The sequence below is a fragment of the Sinocyclocheilus anshuiensis genome, unplaced genomic scaffold (genome assembly GCF_001515605.1).
Source record: "Sinocyclocheilus anshuiensis isolate Anshui unplaced genomic scaffold, SAMN03320099.WGS_v1.1 scaffold335, whole genome shotgun sequence".
In the NCBI taxonomy this organism is placed as follows: domain Eukaryota; kingdom Metazoa; phylum Chordata; class Actinopteri; order Cypriniformes; family Cyprinidae; genus Sinocyclocheilus; species Sinocyclocheilus anshuiensis.
Genome location: NW_015548239.1, coordinates 329,309 through 347,898, shown reverse-complemented (window position 1 = coordinate 347,898; position 18,590 = coordinate 329,309). Strand labels below are relative to the sequence as shown.

General features: G+C 35.9%; 1 protein-coding gene across 6 annotated transcripts in view; it reads right to left on the bottom strand.

Moving 5' to 3' along the window:
- Positions 1–16,011, bottom strand: part of LOC107654839 (connector enhancer of kinase suppressor of ras 1-like) — a 30,576-nt gene extending 14,565 nt beyond the window's left edge. For 5 of the 6 annotated variants that reach the window (XM_016442102.1, XM_016442104.1, XM_016442105.1 and 2 more), the window contains exons 1-7: positions 15,725–16,011; positions 12,236–12,393; positions 10,453–10,655; positions 10,232–10,316; positions 3,274–3,315; positions 2,652–2,771; positions 900–959 (exon numbers count right to left, since the gene is read on the bottom strand). In XM_016442102.1, coding sequence (XP_016297588.1) covers positions 900–959; positions 2,652–2,771; positions 3,274–3,315; positions 10,232–10,316; positions 10,453–10,655; positions 12,236–12,393; positions 15,725–15,776 — 720 coding nt within the window. In that variant the 5' untranslated portion in view covers positions 15,777–16,011. The remainder of the gene's footprint in view (positions 1–899; positions 960–2,651; positions 2,772–3,273; positions 3,316–10,231; positions 10,317–10,452; positions 10,656–12,235; positions 12,394–15,724) is intronic. The other variant, XM_016442107.1, reaches the window with a different exon arrangement.
- Between the last annotated feature and the right edge of the window lie 2,579 nt (positions 16,012–18,590).

Genomic DNA, 18,590 nt, shown 5'->3' with positions numbered 1-18,590 from the left:
TCCTCAGGCCTTTTTTAAATGTTAACAGAAGTTATATAAAAGTGTAAAAGTCTTGGAATTTGTGCCATTTCATTCTTCTGGTTTAAAAACCAAAGCGGAACCATGTGTTCTGGAACAGTGTTGTAAATAAAACTTAGCCACTGATTTCTAGTCGTGTCCTCTTTTGGAAGGCCAAACAAAGTAGTTATGCTTTCACAACGAAACACACGGCGGGCTAGAATGAGCGCCGGCGGGCGGGCTTGAGTGAGCGGAGGCGGGCGGGCTTGAGAACGGCACAGGCAGGCTTGAGAATGGCGTGGCCGGAGGATTCGACGAAGGAGCAGCTGGCGTGCTTGCGGCAATCACATGTGACGACCCCGGGCAGGACCACTTCTTTCTTTGCGTGAACATTTGGGTGGCGTTATGCAAATCTTCCCACATTGTGACGTAGATATGTGATTTGGGCGGCGTTATGCAAATCTTCCCACATCGTGACGTAGACATGTGGGGGTGTGTTAGAACGAGCCGTTTAGGTAGGCGTGGTTGACTTTTAACTTTTATAAAGAATATCTCTTTGGATTTGAGACTTTAGTCTTTGCAACTTTACAGATCTTCTTTATGCACCAAGAGCTTGTAACACTCCAAAGAGAAAGGAAAAATTTAAATCGCATCATATGACCCCTTTAAACTTTTTCCCTAGGAGGAAGTTAAGCCTTTTCTCACTCCGTTCTGAGCCAATTCATTCACGCATGAATTCACTGCAAACACACCCTCACATATCTCCCAGCAGAATGTTTTTCATTTGCTTATGCTAGAAAAACACAAATTTTCTCCCTAAATAAATACATTAAAAAACAAAATGATACTTTTCAATATTGGTCAAATATATGAAGCACTGGGGTACCATCAGCCTGTCCTACCTCTGCTGCTTTTCCAGTGACAAAATGATTTCTGGATCCTGTGGTGGTGATCTCAATTCCCTATGTGAAAAAATAATGTGCATATCAAGCCAAGAATATTTTAGACCTCAGCTAAACTAGAATTCAATGGATTTGATATTGGCTCCTATAAGCAAGATGAGAATCCAGGCTGGTAATTGGCCAATCAACCCCGCTGGATTGCTTTAATATTCAGCTATCCTGCCAGAATTATGGCAAGAAATTCAAAAGGAGAACTGAGGGAGCATGTTCAAAATGGTACTGGTCAATGAATCGACTGCAGTATCGGATGTCAGCCCAAGTTGGATCTAAATAGTATTGATTGTGCTGAAAATGTGCTGTAAGTACAGAGACCTCCTGCTTAAGAGTCAATGAACCAGTATAGTCCAACCTCAGGCTAACTGAATCAATTAGTATATGTCAGATCAATAATAATAGATCATGTCCAATTATTATATTCTCTGAATCTTGATTTCTCCAAAGCATGCCAGTTCATTATGTGAAAATATGGACCTAATGAGTTTTCCCACAACCTCTCTCCAGGAAACAGTAGAGGTAGGTCTCACTTGGCAAGAATCAAATTATTTGCCCAGTTAGTTTTGGTATTGAGGTAAAAGTTACCTTGCATTCACTATATAACAGTGGGTGGTGGTCACGATTATGACTGAGCAAATTTGATGCGTTTCCCCCTTTTGCAGCGACTTTCTTCTTGCAAGATCAGCAGACAGGGTGACCGTCCTCGATTAAATTGCCTTCAGGACTCTTGTAAAAGCCAAAATACGACCAGACCACCGATTTGGTCCTCTTAGATGGCTGAAAAATCTCCCGAGCGCTGTCACTGCCTTCCGCCATTTCCTCTCGTGCAAAAAACAACAACAACAACATTGCATGCTGCTTCTGCGTCAGACTGATGCTGGCTGGACAGGATTTACCGCGAGTTTTCAAAATTGCGATAATCAAACACTGTTTTGATTATAATTACATTTTAAACGGTAATACTAACCGTCAGGGCATTTTATCGTGATTTATCGTAAAACCGGTAATCGTTCCATCCCTAATCACAAGTATTTTTTATATTTTGACAGACATTCCTTTGTCAATTAACTACTGCACACTGAACAGTGTAAAACCCTGTTATTGGATTTCCTTGAATGGTTTGTGGATGACTGCCAATGTAATCATACATGTTGCATTGTGTGTTTGTGTCTGATTTGAAGACACACAAAACATAAAGAAGTGAAGTGTGGCCAAGTATGGTGAATTTGCTGAATTTGTGCTACCTTCGGGTTACAAGTCCAACTCTCTAACCTTTAGGCCACGACTGCCCATCTCTTTGGTTTTGAGACTTTAGTCTTTGCAACTTCAGGGGTCTTATCTATGCACAATCAGCTTGTAACACTCCAAAGAGAAAGGAAAACTTGAAATCGCATCATATGACCCCTTTAACATTCGCAAAATTATAGTGTAAATTTAACCGCAGCAAAGTATCCAAATAAACATTTAATATAGAAATTTACTTGAACTTTATACTTAATTTTTCAAAGTTAAAATTAAAACAAGATCACTGGAGTATGTTTTACAAGAAAATAATATTTCAGTCTTTCTACTTCAAAATTTCATGTTTAATTCAATGTGTTACTTTTCTTTGTAATTAATTGTGAAATTGGACAACAAGGAGAGAGGATGAAATAGAGAAAGAATGAATGAATTACTGTAAAGAAGTCAAGTCATTACCACTTGATCTCCTGGTGAGGCTGGGACCAGGTCGACACTCTCCAGCTGGGCAGTATGGGTAAGAAGAGGCAATGGAGTTTCGGTCAAAATCTCATCACACACTGCTACCAATTGGCGACACTAAAGAGAGAGGCAGAAAAAGAAATGTCTAGTTAATTGAAAATGGATAATCTCTTCTGAAGTAACGAATATTATCACATATATTATTGGAATATTGAGGGTTATGTATACTACCATTCAACTGTGGTCAGTAAAATGTTTTTTTGGAAGAAAATTGATCAACAGTGACAGACATTTGTAATGTTACAAAAGATTTCTATTTCAAATAAAAGCTGTTCATTTGAATTTTGTATTTATCAAAATGGGATAACGTTAAAATATACACTGCAGTCCCAATGATGATGAAACTACAAGTTAAAATACCACACTTTTAATATTTCATATTTAATAAAGGGAACAAATAATATTGAATGAACTGTAACAAAAATATAAACTGCACATGTGCTTACAACCTTGTAAGTTCATTACACAATATAATATAATATAATATAATATAATATAATTCAAATAATCAAAAGATGTAGAAAGTAAGAGTGAAGACAGAAGACCCATGATCTCTTACTATGGAGATGATGTCCTTCTCCTTTTCAAACACAGCAGTTTCCTACAGGGAAGAGAGAGAGAGAAATGAGAACATTTACTAAAAATGCAAGTGCTTCCACCCACTGAGGAGTTTGATCCAGAATTCAGAGATCTACTAACACACGAGGGGAGTTTACCTAACCCACTCACGCCAGGGCTGATTCAGCTCCTTCACACCTCTCAATGAAACACTTCCTTAAACAGAGTGACACTACACAACGCTAACATGCAGCCACCAACCCTCAAACCGTTTAATCCATTACAGGAGCCGTATAAGACCTAAGAACCACATACACACAAACACACACCCATACGTAATGACTGGAACATGTAGATCATAGTCTAATTAAAGGATTAGGTTGGCCTCTGAGGATCGGTGGCAAGAGAAAAAGTGCTCCCTCACATTCCTGATTTACTGATGAGCCAGATCTTATGCAACATCCCTGGAGATAAACACTGAATCCCAGACCATCAACAGATTTACTTCAGCCAATACACAACTCGCTCAGTCATGAAGTTCAGTACAAATAAAACCAAAACAAATAAGGGCTCATATCCAACCTCAGATATGTTTGTATTAGCTAAACAGATTCAGAGTTAGTCCATCTGAAAGTATGTACTTACTGGACTCAGGTGTGTGAGAGAGAGGATATGACAATACACGCAGCTGAAGAATTTTGTGGGAGGTATGTGTGACGCTCACTTCTCGTTAATTTAAACAGGTGTGTCACTTCCCCTCATAAGAGATCGACACACACAAAAACATTTAGGCTCACAATCAGTTTCATTTGAATGCATTCATTTCCAGTGGTCCATCAAAACCTAACAGGTTCAGAGGTAAACCAGTTAGTTAGGGCAAGAATCACTATTACTACTTTTAATTCTACTGCTTGTCAACTTAAGCTTAACATTCAATTATATACAGCATATATTTTATAAACGTGTGTGTTATATATATATATAAAATAACAATTTTTTAAAATAAATATTAAATAATAAATGTAAAAAATTATGTTTAAAAATCAAATGAATTTAAATGATTTGTATTTATTTATTTTTAACAATGGGGGTGGGCTATATTGACTTGGGCCAGTAAGCAACCACTTCACAATGGGTTTAAAACACCACCACTCAAATTTACTTCAAAAATGTTGTCTAAAAACAATGAGATCTGACAGAGAGTTGGCGATATAACACAGCAGTGACTGCTGAGATTCCACTTTAAATTAGAGCAATTATCTGCTTTGTTTGAGGAGATTGGATAAGCATACGGTTGTGCTTCCGAGCAGGTTTTAATGCACAAGTGCTTGGAAGAGACATGCCAAAAAATCGGATATGGTCAAAAGATCAGATCTGTGCATTAAGACTCGCAGTGTAAACGCAGCCTAAGATGCCGTTGCCATGGAAACAGATGTAAACGTAAAACTGAAGGGAATGACAGGATGGAATGATGTGGAAGGTCAAACAGGACACACACTGGTCATGCCTTCAGTGCAATTTAGTGTAATATCTTCTACTGTATATTCAAACCCTGTCAAATAAAACTGCCAGGGTGTCTTTTTATAGGTCATTATGGTACAGTTCAAGCACAGGTCAGTCCTTACTGCTGATTTGAAAGTCATCTCACTGATTTACCACAATAAATCTCATCTTAATCACTGCAGGAAAAGATACAAGCAAGTCTAATCTGAATCAGAAACTTTTATTTTCATTAGACATGTCTGCTACCTCTTTGCTTATTTAATAATTTTGTGACTTTGATTATCCTTTGACCTACAAACAACAGTGTGGCTTTGTTGGCAGACTCGGCACCATTTAATACGTTACCATTTTTAAATCCATTCCACAGGATTCTGCAAATTTCCACAAAAGTCAGCACCGAAAATGGAGAAAAAGTTTGTAAATGTTTGTCTGGGCCTGGATACAAGACAGGGAAATTTAAATACAAATACTTATCGGCATGAAATGAAAATTCACACTATTTTCTAAATTTGGAAATGTTATTGTTCTTATTGTAAATTAATCAGATGCAGATTTCTTTTATTTCTTTTTTGTTTGCCCTATTTTCTTTGTATGCATGCAGCTGAGCAGATGCATAACTAAATGTATAACTGAAAACTAAATCTCAAAGCTCAGTTTAAAAACTGAAAAGGAGAAAGACACCTGATATTCATTTTCTCTCCAGTCCTGTTGTTTTCCTCGTCCTTTAGTTCTATTGAGGCTGACATCCTCACAGAAAGGAGCTTCATTCAGCTCAAAAGCTTTTACCTTGTTATCTTCTAGTTCCCAACAAAGCTCTTCATTTCACACTGATAATGATCATTAACTCCAGAAAGAGAGAGAGCTTTCCTCAGTGATAAAATACAAGTCAGCTGTTCTCTCCCCTTTCTACACCTTTTTCTCCTTCTTTTTTTCTGTAGTTTATTGGCATGACAAATAACTGTATTTGCAGCTGTGTACAATGAAAAAATGGAGCAAACCAAAGTATATAAATGTTCTGTCTCTAGGCAGAGACAAACAGCTAAATCAAATGCTCTAATAAAGGGTCACAGACCAGCAGACCTGAAGATACTAAAAAAAGATCTGCCTTACATCCTGCATGGATCCATTTACACTTCTCAAATGCATAAACAACACACATGGTTGTTTTCCTATCATGGTGGGAACTTTCCATTGACTTCTATTGTTTTTATACTCAGCTGATTATATTTTATATCCCCTAACCCTCAAAGAAACCTTTCTACATTGTCAGTAAGGCATTTGTACTATGTCTAGCTTGCATCCCATTCTGTACCACCTTCTAGATCGAATTTCCTAGCAAAAAATATAAATATCAAGTCTAGTTTTGTGTAAACTGAGCTGTAGCATTACTGTTTTTAAACCTCTATGAGGTCTTTATATATCATCTAACACTGACCACATAGTGAGCAAAATGAACTCTGAACCGAATTTAGTCACTCTACATAAGAGACGACTTACAAAACAGGCTGTTTATTAAATAAAATAACCATTTCCTCTCAATACAAACCAGCAAATATTATACAAAAAAATTCTGAAGCAACTTCAGATGTGTAAACATCGAGGGAAAAATATATTCAGGGCAAAAAAGATAAAACAAGCACACACAGTACCTCTGTCTGATCGACGTGACCTTTTCTGCTTAATCCACTGATGTATTTCAGTACAGTGTGTGTGTGTGTGTGTGAAATTCCTTTTGCACCCTCTCTCACTCTCTGCCTCTTATCTCTATTTTAATTAATCTATCTTTCACTCACCTCTCCTTCTTTTTAAGTTCATTACTCCTCTCTCTCTTTCTTGTTAAAGTCATTGGCTGGCTGCTAATTATTCCACACTCCCCAGGCAGTGCTGCCAATTCATAAAAACACACCAAAACACGCACAGGTGCAATTATATCTCTGATAAAATTATATCTCTGTTTCCCTTCATATCTGGGTTAACCCTGGAGACACTGAATATTTGTTCATCTGCTCATTAAAACCTCAGCACCACCAGTGAGCAAGACACAGTCATCCACATAAGACACACACTAGTATCACCAGAAAAGTTTGCTTGACATGATGACCTTTGACTTCAGTTGACATGGTTTCTATAAGGATCAGAGGCCCACCTGTCCCCTAACACCTGTCCTGCATGGTCTTCATGGCTTCAAATGTCAGAAATGTATTAAACGTAAGCAGAATGAACACTCTATTTCCAGAAACCTTTAGACTGAACTGAGTTGAGTGTTCTGACCTCAATCAGATGTGAACCGTTTTGATTTAGGATTTATCGGCTGTAATTTAATATACATTTTTCTATTTTTCTAATTATGTATATATACACATTATCGTTAAAAGTTTGGCGTCAGTAAGACTTTTTTAAAAGAAATCATTTTTTTATACAGCAAGGATGCATTAAAATGTTTAAAAGTGACTAAAGAAATGCATTAATGTTACAAAAGATTTCTATTTCAAATAAATGCTGCTAATGTGAAAAAAAAAAATCACATCTTCTACAAAAAAGTGACTGCATTCGATAATAAAAAATATTTCTTGAGCAGCAAATCAACATATTAGAATTATTTCTGAAGGATCATGTGATACTGACAAGACTGGAGTAATGACTGCGGAAAATTCAGCTTTACCATCACAGGAATAAATAACATTTAAAATATATTAAAATAGAAACCAGTAATATTTTTTTTCAGTAATATCACAATATTACTGTTTTCACTGTATATTTGATCAAATAAATGAAGTCATGGTAAGCATAAGAAACTTGTTTAAAATGCTTTTTTTTTTAATTACTGATCCTAAACTTTTGAACGGAAATGTGTAACATTAGTATTTTCACTGGTGGTCTTAGACTTTTGGACCCCATTTTATGTATGAATGTTTATGTAAGGATCGGTGATCCAGAACAGCTTTCAGTTTGTACATTAACTCCTTTCTTACTGCTGCCGTTCTTACATGAAAAAGTTCCTGATTGTTGCATAAGAAAGCATTTGCACTCATGATACACCCACAATACTGTATGTAGTATAAACAAGAAGTATACAAACAATGCATTTAAATAGGAACAGATGCCATAAGCTTTAGGAAAACAAACCCAGTGACAAAGCAGAAAGGGAGAGAGAACAACTCTAGTGATTTACTCTGTGTTTGTGTGTCTGTGTGTGTGACAGCCGACAGAAAAGATAGCATCAAGTGTCAACATTCTTAGTGTGCACATTGCACATTGTTTCTCCATACATGCACATAACCACTTAGCTTCTTTCTCATTTCCACACTTTCCTTCCCCTCTTTAGCAATTCTGTTTTGTCTCAGAGTGGAAGACTAAGTCAAATCACGATTCAACCCCTTTTTTTGTTATTTCCCTCCCTGCATACACAAACAGCTCCAAAAAGTCATTGAAACTTTAAAGCAAACAAGAAATCTGCAAGAAACATCAAGCAAATGGTTCAGATGCCTTTCGAATGATAAAGCAAACACAAATCTTGAAATAGATGCTATCTGATTTCCAACGACACTGTATGTCAACATGTTTTATCATTAATATCTGTGTGTGTGTGTGTGTGTGTGTGTGTGTGTGCACCCAAGTAAAGGTGACTGTTAAACATGTGAAGCTTTCTGGGTAAAAGTATGTCAATTTAATGAATGGTAGAGAGAAAATAAGCAATCAAAACTTATTAAAGTATAAAATTATCAATAGATGGAAAAACAAACCCTACTGTTCCAGGTCCAGATGAAAGATACTCTTCTGATTAAGTGAATATCATGTGACTTTCTCTCTTGTACGCTCACAACAGGTGAATAAAAACACACGACTGAAACTTTTCTACCATTTCAGTTCTCGTAGTCTGACTTTTAATGCCCGCCCCCTCTCCCTCTCTCTCAGACAGCCTTAGCCCTCGAGTCCATTGAATATGTGTAATTAAAAGTGTTTGTCAGCATAATAGTCTGTTTGTGAGTATCAGGCACAGAAAAAACAAACAAAGTCATTTTTGGACAACATGCAAGGTGCATCTCAAAAAAATATTTAGGTTGGCAAGCTACACAAAGAACACCACAAAAAAGCAGCATTGAAAGATTTAAAAATCACTAGAACTGTCTTGGACTTTGATCATTTCAGTCACTACAGCCTGAAACATTTTCCCTCTACTGTGGTATGCAGTGAGATATGGCGGACATTTTCAATGAAAAAATGACATACTGTAGAGGGGTTATGACATGGATTTCTTTATTAATATGTTTCTTGAGGTTCATTTCTAATGTTAATAACATTTTTGCAGAAAAAAAAACAAATATATATGCAGAAAAATTATTATTTTCGACCCTCATTCTGACCTTCTGTCTGAATGATCTGTTTTTAGGGGACGGCTCCTTTAAGGCTGGTCAGTAAACAGTCACTGTTATGATTGGCTAACGTCATTGAATAGGAAATAGTAACAACGCCCCCTAGCTATTGCATCAAGTGCATTGATCCAAACATTATCCATATAAAATCATTATATACAGACAAAGCATTATAAAATTGTTACTTATGGTTTGCGACGCAGCTGCTGTCAGATTCAATTGGATACAGTTGGCTGCTTCATCTTTCAACAAAAGTTTCTTTGCCAACTCTCCATTACACTATGCATTGTTTACAAAACAATCTGCAGTCAAGTGCTCCGAACAAACATATAATAATCTGACGCAATCTGAGATGCCATTAAAATAAACAATTCACTTACTCCTGATGCTAGGATCCTTCTGAAGTCTGTACAGAGATGCAAACAAGCTGTTTAAATAGGACACGTCACAACGAACGTTCCTTTACTCATACTGTTTTTGGCAGACTTCAGCTCGTGGACTATGTCACAAATTTGAATGGGCATCTGTATACTGTATCCAGTGCAAAAAGCATCAGTGATTATAATGGGTTCTATTTACTTTTGATGCGACCCAACACTGGCATCCAGTGTAGACAAGTGTCAGCTATTAAGACTGAACACCAGGGGTGGGGCCTATGTTGCAATGATATATAAGTATTTGTTGATATCTTGCTCTGGAGGCAGTCATATGCAAATGTTTTTGCCCGTGTGACATCACAAATCTCACAATATCCAAACAATATATCCGATAATATCTGTTTTTGGAGCTTGGTTAAATAAATGCTTTGTTTATAATGAGGAGAATGTTTTAAGATATGAAACTTTAAGGATTTTTTAATGGTATAACCTCTTATATGTGAAAAAGACCCTTTTCCATTTCAGTCTGTTACTCACACAAAGTTATTGCTTTATTGTAATTTTGAAGCTTGAGAGTCACCACCCCATTCACTTCCATTTTATGGAAAAGAGCAACTTAAATACTCTGTAACAACGTGATGAGCAACCAATGACAATTTCTTGGGTGAAATCTCCCTTTAAAACACTGTAACAAGAACACACTTACCTTATGCACTGTAATGTCCAGATCTTTACACAGAGTGGCAACTTTCTCATTTGCTTTGTGTCCAGTCTGCTGTGCAAATTGATACCTGTAAAAAAAGACATACATATTATGACTGAGAAAGAATCAAACGCCACAACACTACTCCATGCACAAATTCACAGCCTGTATATGAAAACATGCAGGTAAACATTGCTCTGTGGTCCAGACTGTGTGATTCTCACCTGTTGAGCAAAGACACGAGTCCATTGGATGCTGTGATCACGTCCACCACCGCCTGCAGTACCTGTTGTGAAAGCTTAGTGGCACTCTGTCCGTCACTGGTATTGACACGCCAGCGCCCCTGTATGCTCATCTGCAGAGTGTGAGCCACTGCACGCAGTTTCTCTGTCAAACTGCGCAGATTGTCACCCCCAACACTGTATGTCTGAGCAGAGAAGAGAAAGAATATGTTATGTGCCATTTACAATGTGTTCAGAATTTTTGCCTTTTGTCCAATGTAATCATTGGACAAAATATTTTGTCCTCTTGATATTTTTTTCCTCTTTTGTAAAGTCACAGAAATGCTATCATGGATTTTGTTTGTTTTGTTTTGCTGTTGGTGAAAATGTAAACAAAAATGATATGTGTTGTAGTTTCCATTCCCCACTTTACAAGATGGCTTTTGATTCTGAGAACACCGGAAAATTAACCCCATTAAAAAGCAATGTAGTGGAAAACAAAAACATGCTCTATGTGATTGCCGCATTTGTATGTTTATACAGTAAGTGCATGGGTGTTTGGATCCAACAGAATAATGTACATGTCCACAATTTTCTTTATATTTTTTCTTCACTCTATTAACATCATCTGATGTATGTATATATATATATATATATATATATATATATATACACATTTAGAAGATAACCTACATTTTAAAGATAAAATATGCAATATTTATACCTAATTTTTTCACTCACTATGTACATTTCATCCTATTCTGAAATGTCTGGCATATTTCCTATCCTACAAACATATCCTCAACCTTAGCATAACTAATGTCCACATATCCCTCCAAGTCCTGGTCAACCTTTGGTCCATGCCTTGTAAATTTTAGGTTTTCTAACTTATTAAAAAATAATTCTTCTGCTATTTTCTCTATAGAAAAGCAGGAGCAGTTAAGACTGAATTGCTGTTACAACACACACAGGGAGTCCTGGCACCAACAGGTCCACATTAATCCTCCCAGCGGGCAAAACATTTACAACACATGGAGCACATCCACTGTCAGCTCAAGGGAAGCTTCAGTCTATGAGGCAGCAAAAAGTAAAATGACTGTACTATTTATTTCTTGAAACTGCACGTAATGTACACTATAAATCCATGATATTACACAGCTAAGATGACTGAAGACAAGCATGGAAGTGGAAACTGTTTTTAAAAATAGGCCAGACAATTGTGGAAGAATGTTTCCTGAGATTTGGGTTGAGTTTTGTTAGTGTTATAGGCCTCTGAAAATACAGCTAAAGTCAGCAGGGTGAGCAACTCTCACAGATGTAATGAAATTCACAGACAGAGAGGGAGAGAGATGGTTTAGAGAGCAGTTCAGTCACAGACTAATGCTATAAGGGTATAAATGAGTGTGACTGATTTTAGTCCTACAGCATTCCTCATCTCCATAACAGAGTCTCTAATACGGTTAGCAGGCAGGCATATGACACACAAACGCTAACAAATACTCATACAGAAATACATTATATCAGGTTATGAAATAACAGAAAAAGATTATTATAATACAAATACACCCTGTATTCACAAAACACACACTCAAATACAAACTTTATCCTCTTTATAACAGCCCATTCAGACCCGTTGTTCTAAATAGAAGCTAATAATAAACAGAGTAAACTTAGCACTGAACTCTCACAGATGGTATTATTTGGAATTATTTATTCTACTGGAAGCATTTATACATATTTTGTCCTCACAAAGATTAATGCATGCACACACACTCAAGGGCCCTACCAAAGCACAGAGTTTTTCCACAGCCTCCAGTATGAGCTCCTGATGTCCTATTTTATGCACTCCAAGTTTCTCCAGTCTGGTAGATGAAAGATGCAGCAGATCTGAGCCAGAGAGGTGCCATTCAGAGACCGAGTACTGCTGTAGAGGAGCATCCAGACCTGACAAACACACAGATATGACACAAAGTTAAATAAAATTAAACAGCACAGAGAAACTTAAGCTCATGAATAGCTCAAATTAAAGTGAGATTTGAAGTTCATCACAGAACCAAATTTTACTAGATAAGAATGTACAATATCATAATAATATAAATATTATTACAATAATATTATTACAATAAATATTCTGAAAATATAAATATTATCATATATACACACTACCATTAAAAGTGTGAGGTCAGTACGTTTTTTTTTTTAATACCGCAAGGGTGCATTAAATTTATCAAAAACAAAATTAAAGACTTTTACATCATTACAAAAGTTTAAATACTGCTTTTTTGAACTTAATATTCATCAAAGAATCCAAAAATGAACTTTCAAAAAATATTATGCAGCACAGCTATTTACAACACTGATAATAATAAGAAATTGTTCTTAAGCACCAAATCAGCATATTAGAATGATTTCTGAAGCATTATGTGACGACTGGAGTAATGATTGCTGAAAATTCAGCTTTGCCATCACAGGAATAAATTACAGTTTAAAATATATTAAAACAGAAAACAGTTATTTTAAATTGCAATAATTATTCACATCATTATTCTTATTATTATTATTATTATTAGATTGCTGAAAATTCAGCTTTGCCATCACAGGAATAAATTACAGTTTAAAATATGAAAACAGTGAAAACAGTTATTTTAAATTGCAATAATTATTCACATCATTATTATTATTATTATTATTATTATTATTATTATCATCATCAAATAAAAGCAGCCTTAGTAAGCATATGTGACATCTTTCAAAACTATTTAAAAAAAACAACCCAACCCTAAACTTTGGGTGCATTTAAAAATTGCAATTAATGATAAAAAATGATCTTTGACCCAAGTAAAATACAGAAAGAAAAATGAGGTCAATGAGTACTTAGTAGAAAGAGAGAGATACCAACACATTATGAATGAAAGGAAACAGCTATATGGGGAGCTCAAAAACAACCCACTGATCAATCCACACACATACAAAAACAATTTCCATAGATCCATTATAATGGAAGGAAATGAGTGGCCTAGCATGAAGAAGGTACCCAGGAGGCATCTGGGTCATGCACACTGAAGTTGTGCAGCCAGCTGTTGTTGAAAGTCATGTTAAAACACACACCTACTGTGTGTTTACTTCAGGAAAAAGCACTTTGGAAACCCTGATGTGACACAAGTTTCTGTTGTTAATTTTGGAATGAACAAGATGAAAATCCAGTGTAAACAACTGTATGCTCATATGTGTGACACTCAAAGCAGTGAACATTGAGGATTTAAGCTGATTTCTCTGAGCCGGTGAAACACAACGATTTTGGGCCCTGAAGAAAATTCCTTTGTGTGAGAATTTTACGCAACCACATCCACAGCCAAAAGATTTCATAACTGCCGGAGACTATTCTCTAGTCTAGATTCATAAGACATGTACAGTCTTATACTATAATTGGTTTTATTAAACCCCATATAATATGCAGTATAAAAGCAGAGAAATAGGCCTAAGGCTTTGTTATCACATTTGACTTTGATATATTTATTCTGCCGTTAGAGATCTCATAAACTAAGAACCTAAGTGATCACAAGATACAACAATGCCCAACATTTGTCAAACAATTGACAAATAAACAAGTGAGATAAGGGGCTATGCTTCTATCACATTCTAATAGGTTCAGAGCTTTAACAGAATCACACTAAAACTACACACACATAATTAGTCTACATTCATAAAGTGCACATATAAAGTGCACTAATATTTTCATTATGAGTTCATTATGCTTATACTGTATTTTATAGTATATAAAGTGTTAGAAATAACTAATTGTTTCTTTGAACTCAAAGGCCAGGAAAATATACCATATTCTAGATTCCTTAACCCTACCCCATACCTAAACATAACTACTACAACAACTACCTTACTTATCAGTGTGAAGCAAATTACGAGTTTATTGAGGGAAAACTCTAGTTAATAGTGAATATGTGTTATCACAACTTATTTTAGGAAAAAAGCAAGGAGCTATAATATTATGAAAGATGTGTGGAATTCCTTTGTTTTGTGCAACTGTGTGAAACTGCTGAATTACAAAAGTAGGGTGAAGATCTTATTGGACGTTTTAAGATACAGATTCAAAAACACAAACATTTTTAGTGGGTGGAGGTGTTTTAAATGCATAACAGAAGACACCAGGGCTAGCTATAAAGTCAAAATGGCTGTATCTCAGTCACTATGAGGTTTTTAATTAAAGTCCAAATGCACACAAACATGTGTTTTCTCCAGTTATCTCTTGATGTCAAACAACCTGTTCATTCAAAAACTCAAAAATGTTTTTATTAATTCTGTCCTGCACACTAAATTGACAAAAAAAAAACTTCAATATTTTATAGTATTAAACAGCTTTTTAAATTGAAAAATAAAATAATTTTTAAGTTTGCTGAAAGTCCTGTTTAATGGCATGATGAATTGTGACAATTGTCATTGTCATATTGAACTGTATCTTTTTTTCTGGGCAATATCATTCAAAACTTTTTTGTCTTTTAGTAGACAAATCTACAAGTAAATATTCACTGGCGTAAAAGGTCAACTATCCTACTTCACAGTATCAAGCCACTGTAACGATGATACCATAATAGAAAAATACAGTAAAAATAAAGTGTGAAAAGTACGGCAGTACTTTACAGAATACATGTTACACTTTACATTTTTAGTTATATTATATATCAATGCATAAATAATTATTCAAAAGCAACCACCGCACAATATAACCACTAACCAAAGTAGCCTACTAGGTTCATAATAGGCCTATTATTACGTAATACTACAGTAGCCTACTAATGCAACTACAATTTAAACGCAAAGCGACACAAACACCGTTGTAAATTATATAACAAATGTCACTTTAGAGAGTACGAGGGTTAAAGTGAAACCACAGACAGAACACTGGTCAGAAATGAGCGTGAGGAATAGAGACATGCGCATAGTGAGCGATGTGGGCCAGTCTGGACTCGCAGAAAGAATGACAGCAGCAGATTTGATCGCTTTGACTATGAGGAAAGACGTGTCAATACATGACTGTTTGTTAAGTTAAATCGCTTTTGTATTCACCAGCTGTGAGTTAGTTTCGCGCGAGAGTTTGTCAACAAACTAAAAGGCGCTTCCTCATTCCACTAACACGATCCTGTTCCTTAGGGATTTGTGTTGTTTCTGTTTAATTCGGCCATATCTCTCTATCGACTTGACATAAACTCACCTGTCGGTCTCAAAAAGCCACACACAAACAAACATAAAAACACCCCGTTACCTTTGAGCCACTCGGTGACTCTCTCGGTGCTCCAAGACGTTACGGGCTCCATGATCTTAGGAGCATGAATTCAAATCCCTGAAGTGGATCGGAGCAAAGAAAAGTTCATCCTGCTGTCTGGTTGGCACACCTTCCTACAGGTAAAGCTGCGCTCTTAGCCAATGGTATGCGGCGCTGGTGTCCGCGTGCACTGCGACTGTTTCGGTGTACAGGGAGGGGTTCGTGAAATTCTTTCATGAGGCAATTCAGTGTCCCGAGACCAAATCAGTTTTCTCGTCTGCCTGACTCTCTCCCCGCAAACGTCAAGCGTTTTGATAAGCTTATTTAACCCTATAGTGTCTTCGTCTTAGTCCTTTCTGGTGCTAGTGTGGGAAACTATTTTAACACATTAAATGCCGTTTTCCCCAGCTAAGCTGTATTGTACATGTATTTTACTGTCACAATATAAAAACGGCATATTTTCTTACAAATTAGTGAACGTGAAAAGATTGACAATCTGTTGGTCAACAAGAAACATTAATTTAACATAATATAATTATTTACATTGTTATGTTACATTGTTTCTTGTTCCAACAGAGGAATTTTTGAGTATTTGAAAAAAATTTTTTTTTACATTTTACCCCCCCAACCCCCAACCATTAGTGCATTGTACAGCAATCTAGCGCCTCCTACTGTATGTGTGATTGATGCATTGTTTAGGTGTTGCGTGTGTGTGAACGCAAATGCATAAAAAAAAACAAGTTACAGTATTTATTGTTCAAACCTGATAAGACATATGTCTCAAAAGCACCATGCAGTCTGGGTTCCAATGAGTTCTATAATTCATTCCTCCCATACAGATCCAGCCTATTGTAAGCAGCTTCTCTCTGTAGTTTTAGATGCGTGTGCAATAAGGCAATATCGCAAACTATAGTGCAACGTAAAAGAGCAGCCGCTTCAAAAGCAAAGCAAGTGTATGATTTGATTTGCATTCTATTGTAGAGCATAGAGGTGGACGAGCATTGAGTGGCCTTATGAAATGTATCCTTGAAACTTTTGAACTCTTTGATAATAGTTTCACTGTTATGGCGTCGCTGTGTGCACAGAGCTGTCCTGGAATATATCATCCTTTGTTCTGAACCAGACTCTACTAAAGATTCGTGAGCAACACAGTGTACGAAAAGGTCTAAACTTGCATTTCACAATCACTTTTATATAGTCGCAAAAATTTATTATCGCACAGAGCTCAATATATTAAGTTGGGTATATTATATATTGCATATATTATATCCAGCTTTATCAGAATGCCCTTACGAAAATTAACCATGGTTTTACTACAAATAAAAAATAATAATAAAAAAAACATACTATAGTTAAACCATGCCACAAATTAACCATTGTTTTGCTACACTAATCATAGTTTAACCATGGTATTTGTGGTAAAACTCTAGTTACACAAGTGGTAATCAATACACCAAAAATCCATGGTTACTACACTTTTACTACAATAAAACCATGGTTAATTTTCATACACTCACATAAAGTGATGTAATAGCAAACCTCAACTGCCTACTTTTTTTTACATTTTGTTGCAAAATATAAACTGTATTATCGCCCAGCTCTTACCTGCTAAATGCCATTATAAAGGCATGAAGATATTACCCAGCTAACAATTTTTGGTTCCCAGAACGTTCTGGGAACGTTAGTTTTTTGTTCCCAGAACATTCCCGGAACGTTCCCAAGAATGTTCCCTGTTGGTTAGCCAGGTTTTCTTAACATAAATAGAACGTTCTCTGAAGGTTCCCAAAACTTTCTCCTAACCTCTTTACTCCGATACCGGTGCTGTACGTCAGTAATCATCCAGCAACCCCGCATCTGGTAGAGTACGCGTCCCCTTACCAAAAAGTAGTATACTTCAAAGTACAATAAAATATTTTGATTACACAATGATACACGATGGAAAAAATGCACTGACTAATTCGGACAACAATAGATCATGATTTTCAGCAATTTAAGACACTTTTTGCAAAAAATATTATATTGTTATGTACTGTAACATCTTGTAATTCATAACAATGAGTAACACATTATTAAAATAATTAAAAATATAACCATTTGAAAAAAGCAGAATAAAATAATGACTTCGTACACCAAATGTACCTGCAATTATAGAATCACTCACTAGCTTCAGAGACAGCTAATTCCGATTAACCAAAATCACTGTATTTTTAATGTCTTGCTTTAATAGGGTTACAAACTATTTACATGGTAGGCTATAGGCCTAATGCTATAGCGTAGGCCTATTGTGATGTTAATCAAAATAAACCCGATATAAAGTGGAGAATTTAGCTACACACAAAAGATAGGCCTAACCAACATTGTTCTTACTTTTCTGTCGTTATTCTTAAAATTAATGTAAATTATGTTTGTAACAGCAAGGTTTTTGAAGTGGCCTGGATGGCTGTGAGACCCCTGGGTGCGTATCCCAAAAGCAACTACGATCGCAATTCCATCGTTATCAATTGAGTTCAATGGAACTAACGACATATAGCCTACTAACGATGCTTGAAACAGCTGGGAAATTCAAATTGAATAGGCCTACTGCAATTATATGGATGTTTTGCCATTCATGTAGGGTTATTAAAGTTAACTAAAACTATTAAAATATTTCTGTTGATTGAAATAGGCTACAGCTGAAACAAAATAGTCCTATAAGCAATTTTATGACGGAGAAAACTGAATAAAATCACATATATAAAAAACGAATAAATAGCCCTATTCGCGAAATATATTTGACTTAAAAAATTAACAAATTAACAACACGAAAGATATTTTTTCCCCCTAACCTAAAGGGAACGTTCTATTTACGTTCCTAGAAGGTTCCCAG